Source organism: Aedes albopictus, chromosome 2 (assembly GCF_035046485.1).
Source record: "Aedes albopictus strain Foshan chromosome 2, AalbF5, whole genome shotgun sequence".
Classification (NCBI taxonomy): Eukaryota; Metazoa; Arthropoda; class Insecta; order Diptera; family Culicidae; genus Aedes; species Aedes albopictus.
Genome location: NC_085137.1, coordinates 406,623,417 through 406,644,461, shown reverse-complemented (window position 1 = coordinate 406,644,461; position 21,045 = coordinate 406,623,417). Strand labels below are relative to the sequence as shown.

Here is a 21,045-nt window from a genome sequence, read left to right as displayed (position 1 = left end):
TTTTGACAGAACACAGCTGATTTTGTTGCAAAAAAGAAGCACGAAAAGAGTGAGAGCAGAGCGTAAATGAGAGAGTGTGGCATCAAATTTTGAACTGTTGTAAGGTTTTCATTGATATCGAAATTTCGGAAATAACTGAATGTAAACAAAGTGTAGCGTTTGAACTGTAGATTAACAGTTCACTAGTTCTAGTAAACTTCCTAATTTGATCTGTGAAATATCACCAGTGATACGATGAGGTGCATAGTGCCGTCGTGCAGATACGACTTCCACAAGCGACGCCGTTCGAAACATTCATTCCCGCGCAATGTGACCCAGCGAAACATCTGGATCAAAGCGATTGCCTTCGCGGAGAAGTGTAAGCTGGATCCGTCCATAGATTTCCTCAAAGCCAGAGTGTGCTCCCACCACTTCACTTCGGATTGCTTCAAGCCGGATAAGCAGAAGAACATTTTGAAAAAGTCGGCGATTCCCACCCGCTTCGGAGCAGTGACCGTGGATCCTGCGTAGGTGTCAGCGGTTCCGATTCCGACCAGGTTATCTCATATCTCACTTCTAATCTGTTCTTTCGTTTCAGTCATTTGTCCGCTTTGTACGTTCCGGAACCCGATGAAACTGAAACTCCCGCGTGGTACAGAAAATCCGCTAAAGAATCTCAGATCAAAACGAAGCAACTTGTGGAAGATGCGCTTCTGTGTGTCCGGAACAACGAAGAAAATACGGATGCGGCGAACCAGGAAATTTTCAATCTGAAAAAGTATCCGCACGTTTGTCGGTTGTGCTTGCAGCCCAACTCTCGTTGCGTTGTAATGGTCGCTCTATCGACGATCGATTCAGCCTTTGGTGGGAAAAGTATTGCGGACTTCATAGCTACCATCACGTCCCCCGAAGTGGTTTTTGATCAGGTAAGAAATCATTTTAGAGTATAAATACAGAGGATAGACAACTCGGGATCAGCAACTCGATTACAGATTAAGGCTCAATACCATGATGAAAATCTATACATTTTAATCTCGAGTGACAGTGTTGTCTCCGGAGATGTTTTCAAAAGTACTTCAGATTACTTCAAAAGATTCTAATTACTTCAGATTCCTTCAAAAGCCCACCAAGGATTCTATTGATAATATATCTGAGGACTCATCTAGAAGAACATCCATAGGATGCTTAAGAAATTTCCGAAAGAATTACTACAAAAAACGTTCCAATGATTCCATTGGAATTGGATAGTTTTCCAAGAAATTACATCGGAATTCCGCCAAAGGATGAATAATCTTTCTACAATTTCTCCAAGCATTCCTCTACGGTTTCTTTATGGAGATCCTCCAAATATTCTTTTAATGGTTTTTCCATGGAAGTTAAGTATTTCTCCAAGGATTTCAAGGGAATGTTGCCTGATTTGAGATGACTTTTAAGCGGCATGGTCGCCCGATATGCAAATCTGAATTGCAGTTTTTAGGAATCAAAATGACTGGATTCCTCCGGAGATTCCTTCAAGAACGCATCTAGGGATTCCACCAGACATTTCTATGTGGATTTGTCTTTTAGAGGGGATTTAGATATCTTTAAAGGTTCGTCCAGTGATTGTTATTCCAGTGCTGTTTTCGCGGTTTCCTTTGAAAATTTCACCAGAGATCCTTTAAGGTATTTCTGCAGATTCCTTCCAGCATTTCACTAGAGACGGCTCCAATTATTCTGTCTGGAATTCGAAGTATTTCTGCAGGAATGTCTTCCAGACATTCTTTCAGAAAACTTTACTAGCGATTATTCAAAAATTAATCCAGAATTTGCTTAAAAATTTTGTACAAAAAATCTATTTGGAGTCCATCCAATAGTTTCTTCAATAATTCATCTAGAAATTATTGCAGACTTGGATTTCTTCAGATTTTTCATCCAGCGATTCCTATAGAAATTCTTACTGGAATTCGCTAAGAAAACTCTCCTGTGATTCCCTAAGGAATTCCTCATGGGGTTTCTTCAGAAATTCACCCGGGAATTTCTTCTGCGATTTTTGAAGTAACATTTTTCGGGTTTATTTTAAATATCCAAACACTGGGATTCCTCCAGAAATTCCTTCAGGTATTGTTCCAGGATATCTCTCTAAAAATTCCTACAGGGATTCGTCCTAGAATTCCCCTAGAGCGCACTAGAGATACCCCAAGAAATTCCTCTAGAGATTCCACCAGGGATTCATCCAGGAACTCCTCCAGGAATTCTTTCAGGGATTTGTCCAAGAATTCCTCCAGGGATTCTTCCTGAAAGTTCTCCATTGATTCTTCAATCCTCCAGAAATTCCTTCAGGGATTTCTACAAGGCTTCATAATGGAATTTATGAAGGGATTCATCCAGAAGTTCCTCTGGATATTTCCCAAAGATTCCTCTAAGAATTCCTCCAGAGATTCCTCCAGGTATTTCTCTAGAGATACCTCAAGGATTTCTTCTAGAGATTCTACCTGGGATTCCTCAATGAATTCCTCCAGGGGAATTCTTTAAAGCATTAATGCAGGGATTCTTCCTTAAAGTTCTTCAGCGATTCTTCAAGGCATTCCTTCAGGAGTTCCTCTAGGGATTGCTCTAGGAATACCTCCACGAATGTTTTTAGGAATTCCTCCAGGATTTTTTTTTTCAGGAATATCTCCAGGCATTCATCCAGGGATTTCTAAAGGGATTCCTCCAGGCATTCTTTCAGCATTTAATTCTGGGCCTCCTCCAAGGAATACTTTCAAGAATTCAACCAGGAACTACCACAGGAACTCATGCAGAAATTAACTAAGGAATTCCTGCAGAATTTACCTCAGGAATTCCTGCAGGAATTTCTCCAGGAATTCCTTTAGAAATTACTGCGGCAATTTTTCCAGCAATTTCTCTAGGAAATCATACTCCCGAAGTTTATACAGGGATAATTCCTCCAGGGATTCTCGCATGAATTCTTCTTGAGATTCCCACAGGAAATCATCCTGGGATTCCTTCAGAAATTCCCCCCAGGTATTCCTCCATAAATTCGTCCAGGCATTTCCACAGGGACTCCTCCAGGAATGACACCTAGAATAACTCCAGAAATTACCCCAAGAATTTCTCCAGGAATTGATCCAGAAATTCCTCCAGGAATTCCTTTAGAAATTCCTACAGCAATTCCTCTAGGAATTTCTTCAGGAAATTCTCCAGGAGTTTTTCCAGGGATTCCTCCGGAAATTTTTCCAGGGTTTCCTTAAGGATTTTTTTTCCAGATATTCCTCCAAGAATTCCTCCAAAGATTTATCCAGGAATTGGTTCAAGGGATCCCTCCAGGAATCTCACAGGAATTCTTGCAGAAATTCCTCCAGGAATGGTTCCAGGAATTTACTGTTGGACGTGGCACACTTTAGTGCAACATCAACGTGGTGGCGCTTGCATGCGTGACGATGCGGTTGCTAATGGCAACATATGTTTCAATTTTAGTCGTTAACATAAAAATCGATCGCAGCAACCTGGTTGCTTTTATGTACTTCTTGTATGTTGCATTGAAATAAATCTTTCTCTTTGCGTTCAGTCTTGTAGTAGAAAAGACGTGTTTTCATTTTGCTCCCGAACCTGGTTCAGACTCTGCTAGTCCTCGAACATTTACCAGAAATTTCTCCAGGGATTCTACCTGAAAGTCCAGCGATTCTTCAATAAAATCCTCCAGAAATTCCTCCATAGATTTCTCCAGCGATTACTCCAGGAGTTCCATAGAAGATTTCTCCAGGAATTCTCGCAGGCATTCCTTCAGGAGTTCTTCTAGGTAATCCTTGTTCTAGAAATTCCTCCAGAAATTCTTCAAGGAATACCTCCAAGCCTCCAAGAGTTCCTACAAGGATTTCTGTAGGGATTCCTCCAGGGATTCATCCAGGTATTGCTTAAGGATTCCTCCAGGACTACCTCCAGGAATACCTTTAAGAATTCCACCAGAAATTACCCCAGGAATTCCAGCAGAAATTTCCTCAGGAATTCATACAGAAATTCCTGCAGGAATTAATCCAGGAATTCCTTGAGAAATTACTATGGCAATTTATCCAGGAATTTCTCTAGAAAATCATCCTCCTGGAGTTTATACACGCATTATTCCAAGAATCCAGGAATTCCTCCAAGGATTCCTCCAGAGATTTCTCCAGGAATCGGTTCAAGGGATTCCTCCAGTAATTCCTCCAGGAATTTACCAGGAATACCTTCAGGCAGTGGCGTCTCGTAACCTCACTTTTTACCTGTTCAACGACCCTAAAACTTGTATTTGCGAAGAGTACAGGACCAGGATCAAATTGAAAATGGACGGAAACTACTATTCTCGCCATTTTCTACAAATTACAAGCCAATTTGTTAAGAAAATTCAAGAATTTACATTCGTTGAACAGGTAGATTTGAGGTTAGGGAATCGCCACTGCCTTCAGGGATTCTACTAAAGATTGTTCCGGAGATTCCTCCAAGAATCCCTCGAATTATTCCTCCAGTAATTCATCCAGATATTGCTCCAAGAATTCTTCCTGGAATTACTCCAGAAATTTCTCTGGGAATTTCTCTATGAATTTATCTAGGAATTTCTTTAGAAAATTTTCTTGGGATTCCTCCCAGCATTCCTCCAGAATTTCATTTAGAGATTCCTCCAGGAATTTCTGCAGGAATAGTTCTTCGGAAGTATGTACCCCAAGAATAATTATTATTATTAGCTTTATTAAGGAGATTTTTAGCCTGCGGCTGGTTTTTCTCTGAACCCCAAACATTCCTCTAAGGATTTCTCCAGGAAATCCCCCTGGAACTGCGTCATTAATTTGCCCAGAAGTTGCTCCAGGCATCCTTCCGAGGATCTTCTAGAATTTGATTCAGTGATTCCTTTAGGGATTTTTCAAAGATTCCCCCAGAGGTTCTTTCAAGAATTTCTACAGAAATATCTCTAAGGATTCCTCCCGGAATTTCTCAAGAGGTTTCTTCAGAAATTTCTCTAGGGATTCCTCCCAGATTTCCGCTAGGGAACACTACAGGCATTTATCCAGGAATTTCTCTAGGAATGCCTCCAGGAAATCCTCGAATTATTCCTTCAAGGATTTCTTCAAGAATTCTTCTAGAGGTTTCTCCAGGAATTGTTCCAGGTATATTTTTAGAAATTTCCCCAGTAATTCCGCCAGCAATTTGTCCGAAAATTCCTCCTGGATTTCCTCCAGAGATGCTTTTGAAAACTGCTTCAGGGATTTTTTCAGGAATTCCTCCAGTGATTTCTCCAAGAACTTTTCTAGAAATTCCTTCAGGGATTCGTCCAAAAATACCTCCAATGATTCCTTCAAAAATTTGTCTAGGAATTTCTTCCGGGATTCTTTAAGCAATTTCTTCAGAAATTTCTCCAAAGATTCCTCCCATATTTGATCTAAGCATTCCTCCAGGATTTCATCCAGGGATTCCTCCAGGTATACTTTCAGAAATACCTCCAGGGATTCCTATTGGGTTTACTACCTGCAGAAATTCCTCTAGCAAATTTCTTTGAGAGTTCCTTTCTTTCAGGGATTACTCCAAGAATTCCTGTAGTGATTCCTTCAGAAATTCCTCTCTGGATTTTTTCAAAAATTTATACAGGGGCTCGGTCAGAAATTTTAGAAGGATTCATCCAAGATTTTTTTCCTCGAAGATTTTTTGAATTACTTGAAGGATTTCTAGAGGAATTCCTCCAACGATTTGTATTGGAATACTTTAGAGAGATACAGGAGTCATGAATTTCTCAGCGATTTAAAAAAAAGAAGTTGTACAAAGCATTGCTTCTTATATAATTCTGGTTATATAACAATCCCAAACAAAACTTAACAGAGTAATCATATACCATTTTGGACAATGATCTTTAAAGTGTGACGAGTTGAAAACAGTCTTAAAAAACTATCAGTTTAAACACATATTATGCCAAATAAAAGATTGTCATTAAGACAGTGGTTTTCAGATTTTTTCTTATTTCCATATATGTATAAAGATATTAAAAATTTCGGGGGGGACCTGGCGAATTCTGGGGGGGGGGGAGGGTGTTCTTTAAGAATGCATAGAATCATCCTTAAAGTAATTAATGCAAGACTAAAATTTCATTGAGGCATTGCACAGAGAAAATTTTCTACTCAGTGGCTGAGTTGGTCTAACTCAGAAATCGAAAAATCCTTTGTATTCTTACTCAGTTTCAACTAAAAGTGGGACAACCCATTACCAATAGGTTGTCCCACTTTTAACGGAAACTGAGTAAGAATACAAAGGATTTTTCGATATCTGAATAAGACCAACTCAGTCACTGAGTAGAAAATTTTCTCGGTGTGCTTCAAGAATTCTTAGGGGAATTTCCCCAAGGATTTCTTAAATATTTCTTCCAAAAAATCTCTTGAAAATTATCGAAAGATTCTTTAAGAATTTCTTCAAAGATCTTGTTAGAAACTCTTGCGAAGGTTTCATCAATCGGATGAAGCATTACTTGTTCAATATATTTAATAATTTCTTCAAGAATTCTACCGAGGATTACTTTTGTGATTTTTCCAGGGATCGTTTAGGAATTCAACCAAGGTCCTATTCAAAATTCTAAAGAAATTCCTCTCAGGATTTTTTCAAAAAATCCTTTGCGATTTCTCCAAAGATTCATTCAGAATTTATTCAAGTATTCTCTTAGAATTTCTTAAAATGATTTCATCAAGCAATTCTCCAAGTATTTCATTGGAAATTTTTTACACGATTTCCTCAAACATTTAACAAATACAAGAAATCCTTCTGGAATACGTTCCTGCAATGTATATTCCATGTATTTCTACAATTACTTCTGCACGGTTTTTTCTCGAGGATTCTTACACAAATTCCTTTGAAAAATTCTTTAGGAATTCATCTAAAGGATCCTTTGAGTGTTTTGCAAGAAATGTTTTAGGAATTCCTCTAATAAGCATTTCAAGGATTCAGGAATTACTCCAATGAATACTTCAGAAATTCAATTTAAAAAAATGTAAAAAAGAAGGAGCTGTGCATCGTTTGTCGGCCTAGGTATTTGTAGTTTCTACTGCTGCCTTGTCTGCAGTTTCGTTGCCGTCTATTTCGCAGTGACTAAGTATCCACTGCAGTCCGTAGGTGGTTTCTGGTTTCTTGTCATAACAGCATTTTGTGTATGTTCCAAGCGATGTGGTTCTTATCTTTGATTCTTCTTGGTTTTGTAGTATGGAACAGACGCTTGCTGAGTCTGTTAACACGACCACCTTGGAAAAAGAGTGTAAAGCCCACTCTACTGCGGCTTGAATATCCATTAGTTTTGCGTTAGTTATGGAGAGTTTGGAATTGATTTAGTACGCTGATGTGCTGTTAAGAAGTCTTATCGTCGAAGAATACGAAAGCTGTTCCTGTGAGGTGTATACCAAGCTTGTCCTTTATTATATGGTGCATACCCGCCTCATCCTTGCTGCCTGTCAGGTCAGACAGACAAGTTGATTATGTTTGCAACACAACTCAGTGGTTAGCGGCTGGGCGCCAGTTCGGTAGAAACACTCGGCCGGAGCAAACATCAGTTCCAACGGTGGAGTCGCAAGCGGGTAAGAGTTTCAAGGTTCCCCGTTGGGTGATTCCTCCTATGAGTTATTGGATATTTACATTGGCGATCCTGCCAGGAGTATTTTTGACCAGCTGCTGGTCATAAACAAATCAGAAGAAATAGGAGGAATCACTCACTGTGGGAAATCCCAACAAAAAGTTTTTTTTTGTGAGGTGCGTAATGAAAACCACCAGTTAGCAAGTATGTAATGAAGACTGCTTGCGGGAAGTGTGTAGTTAAAACCGCTTCCCAGAGACGTGTAATGAAAACCGTCTCAGAGTAGTAAAGAAAACTACTCCATGAAGTGTGTAAAGAAGACCACTTCAAGATGAGTAAGGAAAACCAGCTCAATTGAAAATTAAGCTTTCAAAATAACTGAGCAGTAACGAAAACTGCTGGAACCCGTTGTGAAGGCTTGGTCGGTAGAACGAAAACACAGGGCAGGTAACGAAAACCATCCTAAATGGCAAGATAGCAGCTGCATTTGTGCCGGTAGAGGCCGGTAGGAGCAGTGACTGATGTTCGAAATGATGATCACAGTGATCGAAGTGATGATAATCACAGACAAACAAATGTTGTTCACAGACAAAAAGATGATGTGATGGTGATCACAGACAAACAGATGAGATGATGATGGTCCAGGAAAAAAACAGATGATGCTTAAAATTGTTATTATATGTGCCTATATGTAGTATCCAGAGTAGTCGGAAAAAGGTTAAATAGTATATTTAACAGTTCAAATATTTATAGGATTTGATATCAGCGCCGCTCACAGAATTTTTGGTCATCTGGTGCTCATAGTGGTGCGGTCGTATTTGGGCAACTTGATGAGAAAGAAGAAGACAAACGCGTTTCACAGATTTATCTTGCAAGGCACAATATTTATTCAAGAAGTTGCCCAAAGTTCAACTCGGTAGAAGTCGTACAATATTCATACATTGTTATTGACGTCGCCCCACTAAATCGGTGTTCGCCAGTTGAACTAACGAAGCGAAATTTTTAGCGAACTGAATGTCATTCCTCATCCGACCCGACATGCATCCCAGATGTTTTCGTTTTATGCCCGATACCTCTGTGTAGATTTCTGCCGGGATCAAATTTAGCGCCGGCGGTAAACGTGTGGTAGTAAGTCGTGTAAGCATGTTTGCATTTTACTCTAGTCGGTCTAGATTCAATCGTAGTCGACACCATCAGTATTTCCGAGACAAACATATCGGATAACGCCTTTGTTCGGTAAGGAAGTAAAACCGTAGGTCCTGGCCCATGTGTTGATGGGTTCGAGATGTAGGAAAGTCTCTCTAATAAAGACAAATCAATCAATCAATTCGAGATGTAGGATGCCAGGTGTATGTAGATGTCTCCCTGACCGTTCGTGTTTAAGATCACGATTTTATGCTGCCTGGAAATCCGTAAGTGCAAGCGCGCCAAAATCTGCGTGAGTGAGCATGTGGTTTTGGTGGGCGAAACCGTACTCTAGTCGCTGTTAATCGATCAAGTAGTGCTTTTAAAGATTACACTAGTTAACAGCATTTTTGAACTCGATCAGCTGATGATAATTTTTAATGTTGTAAAACGTGAGTTGTAAAACGTGAAGAGAAAAAAATACAGAAGAGCGGATTTTTATTTTTGGTTTTCCATACAAGGCTGTCGATTTAAATTCGATTTTTGTTCTATTTTTAAGCAAAATTGCTCCCTTATATATATCTCTACTTCCGTAAAAAAGCTGGATACTCTTAGAAGCTTCTTTGCAATAATCACGGAGACAAATTTCGTTCGTTTGAAACAAATATTCGGTAAACTGATAAAATATTTGAAACTAAAATATTAATTTTAAATACTAACTCAATTACATATTGATTTCTACAATACCCATTGAAGAGCCCCCCCGTTCAGCCGTCGAGAACATAAACAAAACTCTCAAGTTCCAGTTGCAGCACCAAACAAGATTTCCTCCTGCAAAAAAGTCAAGTTTCACCAAAATTTTCCAGGAAATCCCATTGATTTCGGGAGCGTATGTTATCTACATGATGTTGGCATTGAAGGGGCCACGCGGTTGGAGGGTTTTCCTAGAGAAGGAAATGACTTTGTAAATTTAATTGGAAAACAAATATTTCCGTAGGGCCGACCTGCTACAAAAAAAAAACAAAAAAATTACATTTGTTGCTAACATAACCTGTCAGAAGATGCATGTTTGTTTCGAAAATGGATTGAATTTGCTTCAAATGTGACGTTCGATTTGCTCCAAACTGTTTTATTTTTGTTGCCAGAATAAATTGACAATTTATTTGAGTTTACCTGAAATACTTTTGTGTTTACCATGTTTTTTTCTGCGTGATGCACATTAAAAGACTAGTAAACGGACAATGAAATCGAAATTATCGTGGTTTATGGTATTATATGTTGCAGGGAAAATTGTCTAATTTCTACCCTTTTGTAGAAGACACGAATATAATATGATGTACTGGCAACGATCTATGATTTCGTACATTTTTGCATAGAGACGAAAAGATCACAACTTGGTCCAGATGCAAGTATCAACATAGGTGCGTCATATAACATTGAAAATGTTTTTGCTTCCATCCGATATGCTTCCTATACATAAAAAAGATAGTTGCAACCATGGTTTGAATGTTTCGGATTTGAAGTAAATTAGGGGAAATAGGATGCAACCGTTTTATTAGATGGATGAGCAGCAAGGTTTATAGAAAGGTTAATCGATGCTGCAAAGACGATGATATTTGAAAGAAATTGAAAAAGTATTAGGGTATGTGTACCATTCCTTGGCCTAATTTGCAAGCCGCCTTGGCAATTTTGACCATAACTCATGAATTAATATCACTAGAAATAATATGTTGACCCTATTACACACTCTAGGCAATGCATGTTTCTCCAATTGGAAGTAAACTTACGAAAATATTCAAGAATTTACTTAATTAAGCTGAAAAGATTCGATGCGATGGTATGCAACGTCGGTCTATGGTACAAATATTGGCCTATTAGTGGATACAACGTTGGTCCATTGCTTTCCATGCACTAGAACCACTTATTATCTTATTTTTTTCAATATTTCTGCTGAAGTATTATATCTGTTTGTTCACCAATCTTACGTTTAAATTACATTTTTGGAGCCAAATTTTCAAAAAACTATAAATAAATCATTTTAACTAAAGTTCTTTCTTAATTAAGTAACGAAAACAGCGCAACCCTATTATTGTGTTATATTTTTACAGTCACCGTACACAAAATCTTTCTTCCTGTTCGTTCTTTCTGGTTCTTATGCAAAAAATGTTGTTGACGCCTTTTTATCGTTGTTTTTGACGTCACTTTACTGATGGGCCAAGATTTGGGTACATAGTGAAAAAAATGTCCTCAATATTCGGCCCACATTCAATTTGTAAAATAGTTATTATTCATTGAAAACAAATACACAAGTTCAAAATAGCGTCTTTAACCGTCGCATCAAATGTTCAGTTATTGAAAAGTCAATTCGAAATGTTCCAGAATCATGCCATTTATGATCATGTGTATAGACTACCCACTAAGCCGAAGAATCATGGTGTCTACAAAAGTTAAACAAAGTGACATTTTCATTCAATTTTAATGCTCCAAAGTGCTAAAATTGAAACGAAATGTTACAGTTGTATGGCGCATAGCTTTTCCGATATTCAGTTATGCGTGTTTGTTTGAGTTTTTGGTTTACATTGAGATAGGCCGAACGAGGGGGCTATGCCGAAGCATCCCGATACCCTATCTGTAATTGCAGTAAAATGGAGCAATAAAATGCGTTTTCTGAAACCAGTACAACACATTGAGATGTTTAGAACAATACTAAATAACTTGGAGCAATTCTGTGTATAGGCAAATCTGACGGAAGCTAACGATTCCTCCGCATCTCGTGGCAGGAATGAGAACCCTACGAAAAACGTGACTCCGCAAAAATAAAAGAGCCATGGCGAAGCATAGGCAAAGTGCACTTTTTTTCACTTTTTCGTATCGAATTCCGCATCGTAGAGAAACAAACGAGCACTTTTTGGAAAGAAAATTTAATTCTCTTTCAGATGCACTTAGATCCGGTAGGTACTTACGAACAATTTATGTGATTAATTTGAGGAGCTCTTGCTATGCCCCCTGCGGGTGATCTTCCGGATTTTTTTGTTAGCTGGCCAATCCGGTATCTGTCGGCGGGGTCATCAAGAATGATGATAATGGAAGCCATTGCAAATGAAAAATAGCATTTTCTAGAGCAAAAAAATGAGTAAAATTTGACGACAAACAAAAATTGACCTTTTTATGTAAACAAATGATTTTCTCCTTATCTCACCAGGCACCTCTACAATTGGGGGTAATCCGAATTAGCCTATCGCAATTCGAAGAAATCACTTCAGGAACCTCCGAGAAAATCTGATAGGATTTTATGGCGTTGTTTAATTTGACAACGTCGTCAGGTATCGTTGTTTTAGATGTTTTTTTTAAGCTGGAAAACTGAGTAAAGATTTACCGAGAAAACCACATTTTAGTGTGGAATGTTTTTTTAGAGAAGAAGGAGAATGTGAGGTGTATACCAAGCTTGTCCTTTATTATATGGTGCATACCCGCCTCATCCTTGCTGCCTGTCAGGTCAGACAGACAAGTTGATTATGTTTGCAACACAACTCAGTGGTTAGCGGCTGGGCGCCAGTTCGGTAGAAACACTCGGCCGGAGCAAACATCAGTTCCAACGGTTGAGTCGCAAGCGGGTAAGAGTTTCAAGGTTCCCCGTTGGGTGATTCCTCCTATGAGTTATTGGATATTTACAGTTCCTTTTTATGTCTTGCTGCCTTCCGTGAATATCTCGTTGTAGTCCTTATAGTCTGTGTCATTGCTTGCAAAAATAGTTGTTCCCATTGACATTTCGATAGGTTTTCCATTTTGGTGTGTACCAGTGTCCGCCCCGTATGTTTTGGATACGCTCCATAAGCGCCATGGAAGGCCGGAAATTCTGATCAGTTCGCTTCTGAAGAAAGTGAGAAACGTGCCAGCCCCCAAAGCGGAGAACCTGAGTTTTATTGTGGTTTGGCCATTCAGAATTTGGTCGATCACATTGTCTTGGTCGATCATCAAGCACATTTGTCGAACTTAATGTTGCTTCAGGAGTTGGTCAATGAGTTGCGCACATCTCGCAAGATGCAGTGGGGGACCTTCAAGCAAGGCGTTGGATATGTTAACCTGGCGACATTCAATAGTTTCATGACTGTGCACAAAACCAGCACAAGCAAGTTCGCGTGGAGAAGCCGAAGCCAAGGTAGAAGTTATTCACTCATGCCAACGAATCGTCCGATGCAAGAAGGAAAAGGACACGTCGACAGAAAGGTCGTGTGTCAAAAACCTGCTCGAATTGCGGAAAGTACAACCCTCAGATCCTAAACTGTTCCAGTTTCAAGGATTTGTATATAGGTGCGAGATGGAAAGCCATGCGTCAGAAGAATCTGTGTCGTCTGTGTTTAGTGCCACATCGGAAATGGTAATGCCATCGAAAAAGGAGTGTGGCGTGGATGGCTCTCGTTTTCGGCATCACATGCTGTTGCACAGTAAGCGAATCCGCTGAGACAACGAAGCCAACCGAAGCCATACAGCACTACTACCACCACACGAAGTCGTTCTCTCTCTTCCGTTATCTGCCAGTCACGCTTTATGGAGACGGGAAACAAGTCGAATCCTACGCGTTCCTGGATGGCGGATCATCGTCGACTCAATTTGGCAATAGCAATTGATGGAGAGCTGGACAACCTTTGGTTAGGATGGACCGGAAATATAGGCAGAAATGAGAAGAGCTCCAAAAGAGTCAGCGAGGAGATTTCTGGTGCTGGAAAGCAAAATACCTTCCAGGTGAGCAACAACGTGCGGATGGTGCGTGAGCTAGGACTTCCCAGTTAAACGTCAAACTATTCCGAGCTGTCAAGGTCCTATCCACACCTACAAGGCCTTCCCGTCAGCAGTTATGTGGATGCGAAACCCAGTATGATCATCGGCATCCAGCACGTGCATCTCCTTTCCAGTCTGAAGCTTCGCATAGGTGGAAGAAGTGATCCAAACGCAACGAAAACTCTCCTCGGATGGTGCATCTACGGAAGAAACTCTGGAAGTGAAGGATCCGTAGAACAGCTGAAACTACACGTCAGTCAGGAGATGAGTAACAGTGATCTGTATGATTCGATGAAAAAGTTTTGCGCCGTGGTCATGAAGCACCTTGAGGCCGACGAAGATCAACGTCGATCATTTTGGAGGCAACTACAGTCCGCCGAGGATCTAGAATCGAGTCTGTTTTAGAGCGTCTGTCCAGAGATTCAGAACTTTGATGAAGAGTGAACGAGCAGATCAACAGCTTCGAGCAAAAGCAGTACAACAGTAAAGCATCACAGGAAGAAGTTAGCAGTCTGATGGATCCTCGATGTGGCTGGTATCTGTCGCTGGGAGTGGTGATCAATTTCAAGAAGCCAGGCAAAATTCGGATGGTTTGGGATGCGGCAGCGAAAGTTTGTGGAGCCTGCTTCAACGATATGCTGCTGAAGGGCCCAGATCTTCTGGTATCGCTAGTGGACGTTCAGATGCGCTTCAGGCAGGGAAAAGTCGCCATGTGCCCTGACATACGGGAAATGTTGCTCCGAGTCCTCATCCGTGATGAAGACATATGGACGCAGTGCTTTATTTGGAGAAGTAGTCCGAAGGAGAGGAAAAAAGTTCAAGTCTACGTGATCAACGTGGCGATGTTCGGTTCAACCAGTTCGCCAAGTACAGCGCAGTTTGTGAAGAACTGGAATGCTTCTGGCTACACTGAACAGTATCCAAGGGCAGTGGAAGTAGTGACCAAGAACCACTACGTTGACTATTTTCTCGACAGCATCAACTCAGTGGAAAAAGCAGTACAGCTGGTACAGCAAGTGCAAGATATCAATGCATCAGCCGGTTTCCAGTTTGGGAAGATACTGTCCAAAATTTTGCGGACGATGCTACGAAATGGAATGGGGGGTCCTCATTCGACCCGGATCACCGTTGGTATCAGGGTCCAGCATTTCTGCAAGATCCGAAAAGTCAGTGGCCTACGAAACGGCCAGGAGATACAGCGGAACCAGATGTGACGACTGAAAAAAATCGTTACCGTATACCGAACAGTAGAGGAAGTGGTAGACGCAAAGCGTTTTTCCAACTGGAACAGACTGTTACCATCTACAGCATATGTTCACCGAGCTGTTGCAGTATGGAAGCACTTGCTAAGCGAGACAAGGTCGCTTAAAATACTCAACCAGAGTGAGTTCGTGAAAGCAGATGAAACACTATGGTTCAAGCACAGGAGTATCCGAAAGAAGTTCAGCTGTTGCGCGAACGACAAAGTGTAGCGAAAGCAAGTCCTATTCTGGCGTTGTTCGTGAACCGACGAGGAACCGCGCTGGAAGTATTCTCGGACAACGGCACTAACTTTGTGGGAGCTAGTCGGCAGTTGACAGAAGAGATCCAGATAACCAAGGCCATTAACGGTTACGTTCACCAACACCCGTACACAGTGGCACTGCAACGTTCCTGCAGCCCCGCATATGGGAGGTCCGTTGGAGCGGATGGTGAAGTCTGTAAAAGTAGCATAATGGCAGCAATATCCGACAGTTCGCATCATCCGAGTAACAATGTGTTCGAAACCATAATGGTGGAAGCAGAGGGGATCGTTAAAAGTCGTACGATACATTTGGACATTTTTCAAGAAAATTGGCCATAACTCAAAAGCGAAAAAAAGTGCATTCCAAAAATTTCAGCTTATGAAATAACCTTCTCAAAAATATTTTTTTGAAAATTTTCCACGAGTTCGGGCATTGTTGTTCCGGCTTTTCTTAACGAATTTTCTCAACTGTGGAAAATTTTGTGGAAAACTTTTTCCAGTTCATATTTTTTTTTTGGATTTCTGAGAAAATTTGCTTTCATTTCCTCCCGAGCAGAGGAGAATATCAAATTAATAACTATGAAATCACATAACCTGTTTTTACATCTTGTTTTGTTATTATTTAATTATCAAGACATAGATTTTCAATAACAAATTTTGTTGGACAATTTAATTTTGTTATAAATTAGGAATTGAAATACGTTCACTCAGGTACATTTCAATAACATATTTTGTTGAACTACAAGTTTTGTTATTGTTATACTATTGATCAACTTATCAACAATAGCATAAAAGTAACAAGTTTTGAAATCAAAGCAATAATTGGATAATAATTACCTGCCCTTTTGTTTTGTTCCATTTTTGTATACAGTTAGGACGGAAATTTCTGAACGAATCTTCTGAAAATTCCTTAAATAATATTCGGAAAATACTTCGAAGTTTTGGAGAAACCCTTAGATACCCTGGACAAGTCTTCAAAAGAACTCCTGGCACAATCTTCTTAGAAATTCCAAAAGTAATTCTTCTGAGCTATTATTAGAATTGTTGGCAAAACCTTTTGAAAAACTCCTACTCCAAGTTTATAACATAATATGTTATGTTAATAACATAAAAATTATCGATTCTATTATTCAGTTATTTCACCCAAATAACATAGCTCCTTATGCTGTTGTTATTCCCTACTGCTCGGTCTAAAAAAACTTTGTTTCTATGATGCTTCGTTCTTGAGTTATGATTTTTCCTTGGATTTTTGAAAGTAAGTAGTGTCAGGGGAAAACAAAGAATTTCCACATGAGTTTTCCGGGAAAATGGGCGACCCTGAATTTTTCTCATTTTTTTGTTCGTATATTCTGGAGCCCAGCCTATGGAAAAATTTTCATGAAAATCTGGGACCCTTCGACCCAATTTGCACTATAATAAAAAAAATGCCCATTTGCTTCTTCAAATCAACAATGAACCGATGAACATGAATGATACCTAACTGTGGCATACCATATTCGACATATTTCTAATCCATCATATTTCTTCACCCACTTCACAGAACAAGCAAACCTATCTGCCGAGGTCAGTCTGCCTCCAATGTTTGGAACAACTGAAATTCTTCGCTAAATACCGCTCCAAGATCACTACGGCCCACATGCTGATGAGTTCGTTGATCGAACTAAAGCACGGCAATTCCGGTCCGATGTTGGATCTCTTCAATAGCCAATCTAACGTTGTACGAGCGTTGATCCAAGATCTTGAATTGTGTAACCTGAATGATTATTGTGCTGATGATTTGGTGGACGAATTTCCTTCGTACGATTTGGCATCCTTTGAAGGATTTTGCGGCGAAGAGGACAAGATGGTCCAGGAGCTACAGCAATGTGAAGTCTTAGAACAGGAATTGTTAACTCTGCCGATAAAGACGGAAATGATGTTCGACGAGGAGATCATGGATGGCGACATTAATGAGTTCAACTCAGATATCAAACATGAAGAGGAATCGACGGCAATGGATACGTATCTTCTAACTAAAAAGCCGAAGCTCAAATATACAGAGAAGACATTCGACACAGCTGGTGACAATCATGAGCTCAACTCGGATATCGAACATCAGGAGGAATCGGTGCCGACGGACCTGGACCCCCAAACAAAAAAGCCGCCGAGACCCAAATATACAGGGAAGACATTCGACGAACCCCTTCAGTGTACAAAGTGCCCCTTTTCTACGCATTTCCAAGCACCATTTCGGGCACATGAAAAGGTGCACGAAAAACGAGAATCTAGCAAGTCGTACGCGTGCAAAGCCCCAGGATGTTCGGAGGTGTTCAACAATTGGGACGACTTTCGACGCCACGGTCCGGTGGCACACAAACGCTTCATCTGCGATATTTGCGGACTGAAATGCTCCGCAAAGCGAGCATTGAAGGATCACATGGCTCGTCATCAGGGTAAGCAGGAGCACATTTGCTCCTACTGTCAGCGAGGACACAATACGGACACCGATCTGCGTAAGCACATCCAGATTATGCATTTGCGCGTGGCCAACTACCTGTGCGACACGTGCGGCGTGGCTTTTAGAAAGAAGGCCAACCGGGATGAACACCAGCTGGGTCACAGCGATGTTTACGGATTCCCCTGCCAGCAGTGTGACAAAAAGTTCAAAAAGAAGCCGCAACTGACGAAGCATATAAACCTCGTACACGAAAAGGTCCGGGTCCCATGTCCCCATTGTAATCACGAGTTCCAGACCTTCTACCTTTTATCCAACCACATCGAATTGGTCCACGGCATTCAGACACTGTTCGTGTGCGATATTTGCGTATCGACTTTCAGAAGCCAAGAAGCGTTGGACAGCCATCGGGCTCGGCACGATAATCCCCACGAGTTGGAGTGCGCACGGTGTTTGATTTTGTTCAAATCCAGGGAATTGCTAGACGATCACCTATGCATCACCTACAGGTATGGAGTTCCATAACCTTTACTTTTTTTTTTTCTAAAGTAACAAACATCCTTTTCTATCTATATCTTTCAACAGAGACGACTACATATGTTGCGGGAAAGATCTACGGTACCATGCCATGTACAACAGGCACATGCTGATGAAACATGACACTAAGACGAACGTGCGGGTGAAACCCATTCCGGGACAACTCGTGGCGAAGATGAGAGCGCAAAGGGTGAGTTATCTACTTCCATGAGCAGTAGGTTGTCCCAAAATTGGACGTGGTCGAAAAGCTTGGGGGCTCACCCTGAAAATGATAGCTAAGGGTGTTAGAAACAAATTTTTGTATGACGGCAACTTTCAAAAATGACGTTTAGAGGTCGCCCCGGCGAGATTTTTGAAAAATGGTCATTTTTCGTAATAAATTTCATACAAGTATTTTTTACCGTACAAAAATTGGCAATACCCACTATTTTTATATTTTTTACAACTTGATATGGATCCAAACTTCTTGGGAAAAATAATAAACGACATGTTTTGCAGGTAACTTTTTGATACTCATTTTTGGAATTTATTAAAATTTGTCATTTTTTGAGATACTTTGCATTTTACCCATCATAAAAAGTATCTGAACCTAATGCTAATTTAAAACAATTTCCATAAAAAGATAGGAAATTTTATGAGGAAAAACTTTGCCGAAGACAGCATTGCGTTTTTTCTATCCGTTTTAGAGTTATTCACGATTTACTATTTGGTAAAATTTGAATTTTTAGGTATTTTTCTAAAAATGTCACATTAGATCTTCTCAAAAACACATACAAAGTAAAAAATCACGTATGCTCAACAAGTTTTTGTCTTGATTGTGTTATGGAATTATGGTGACATCATTATTTGGTTTTTATTTTTTGTTTTTCAATCCCTTCATATAGAAATTATATAGCAAAGATGTCTTAAAAAGCTAGCTCTCTTGACTTGGCAAGCTCAGTACTATTGATTTTTTAAAGATATTCTCCACAAAATGTTGAGCCATATTTTCGCGTTTATCTTACTTTCTTGTCGATATCCTCAATTATTTTTCTATACGAAGACGTATGAGTCCTGGACCAGTGAAACAGTGGCAAAGTGAATAAAGGCGAAAACGAATCGCGATTACGAACATCTTACGTAAGAATACCAATTTTTAGATACTAAGTTCCAATTCAAGAGATTATAAAAAGCAGAGCATGTCTTTTTTTACATTTACTGACTTGAACTATCTTATCAACATCGAAAATAAGATACACCGAGTCAAATTGAAACGGGTGGGATGAGATGAACCAGCGAGTTAACGTTATGTTATCCAAAGTTATACAATAGGACAAGGTAGGCTATTATTGGTAAACAACAGTTTTGGACGTAAACAATTGACGTCATTTTTATCAACCTATATGTTGATCAAAATGATAGGGACTACTAGATCGTTTTATTCATGTCTATGAACGATTTGAACAACATCATTGAAAACCAAAATCGGCATGTTTTGCGGAATGTATCACCTTCTAAATGATATAGAAAATGTGCCGTGCGTTTGATTGTGTATTATGCTCGTATATAACCCATAGTCAGTACATCACCGTCAAAAATGCCATGGCCTACTGGGGCATCTCAAAATGGTACATAATGATAAAGTTTCTCGCTAGTAGGTACCTTTCTATATCAAAGAAAATGAATATGTCAACGGAAACAAAAATTCAATAAATGATACCACCATATTTCCTAAACACAATCAAGACAAAACCTTGTTGAGCATACGTGATTTTTTACTTTGTATGTGTTTTTAAGAAGCTCTTATGTGACATTTTTAGAAAAATACCTAAAAATTCAAATTTCACCAAATAGTAAATCGTGAATAACTCTAAAACGGATAGAAAAAACGCAATGCTGTCTTCGGCAAAGTTTTTCCTCATAAAATTTCCTATCTTTTTATGGAATTTTTTTTAAATTAGCATTAGGTTCAGATACTTTTTATGATGGGTAAAATGCGCAGTATCTCAAAAATTGACAAATTTTAGTAACTTCAAAAAATCAGTATCAAAAAGTTACCTGCAAAACATGTCGTTAATTATTTTTCCCAAGAAGTTTGGATCCATATCAAGCTGTAAAAAATATAAAAATAGTGGGTATTGCCAATTTTTATACGGTAAAAAATACTTGTATGAAATTTATTACGAAAAATGGCCATTTTTCAAAAATCTCGCCGGGGCGACCTCTAAACGTCATTTCTGAAAGTTGCCCTCATACAAAAGTTTGTTTCTAACACCCTTAGCTATCATTTGCAGGGTGAGCCCCCCAAACTTTTTGACTATGTTCAATTTTGGGACAACCTAGAGCAGTAAACATAGTGAAACTACTTTGATCCTCATAACTCTACAGAAACGCATCGAAAGGTGTCCCAAGTGTGAGCAAACGTTTGCAACGAGAGCACTGAAGAAGCAACACATGAAAACTTGCAGCATGGGTGGTGAGGAGCGAATCGACGACGATGATGGTGGAAGTGGTGATGTGAATTTTTAACACATGTTACCTACAGTAGGTCAGACATTAAATGAATTAAACGATCTCTGATTACGAATTTCGAAAAAAGATTGTGGTTGTTTGCCTCAATAGGTGACGTTATGATTACAAGTCTGGAAAGTCCAGAGAACCTCGTTGCAGTACATCCACTTCAGAAAATCCAATCCTGTCCTAATCTGGAACATAATTCGGAGTACCGTAACATTGATCAGAATTTTAGATCTTTCGTGAATAATTCTCTTGTTAAAGCGAACGTTACATGTTTTATATTTTTAAAACAAGAACTGGTCCTCTGTCTATGTGTTAAGCTGCTCGAAACCCTATTGTAAAACTTTAAAACATGTTTAAATAGGCTTTTTAATCTAATTTTGTTGATTTGGGGTAACATTGATCATGTCTGTGATCAATGTCGTTTGTGTTGAAAATACCCTTACTTACTAAATTCGGGGTCGCTGATGACGAATATGTTGTCCAAATTCTTACAAGTTATGTACTTTGTTAGTTATTTTATGATTAAAATCCTCAAAACTGCGAATAACGCGTCAAGGTAGGCAATGTCTTAAGGAATTGATAGCCTACTATTAATAAATCGTATATTTTATTGAAAAATAGCATTTTCATAAAAGT

General features: G+C 39.5%; 1 protein-coding gene across 1 annotated transcript; it reads left to right on the top strand.

Moving 5' to 3' along the window:
* The first annotated feature begins 172 nt into the window (after positions 1-172).
* LOC109410483 (zinc finger protein 845) lies at positions 173-20,419 on the top strand. The gene is made up of 5 exons (XM_029876502.2): positions 173-506; positions 578-905; positions 16,480-17,882; positions 17,959-18,100; positions 20,278-20,419. Exons 1-5 carry the CDS (start codon positions 235-237, stop codon positions 20,416-20,418), a joined length of 2,286 nt encoding a protein of 761 aa, XP_029732362.2. The 5' UTR covers positions 173-234; the 3' UTR covers position 20,419.
* The last annotated feature ends 626 nt before the right edge of the window (positions 20,420-21,045 follow it).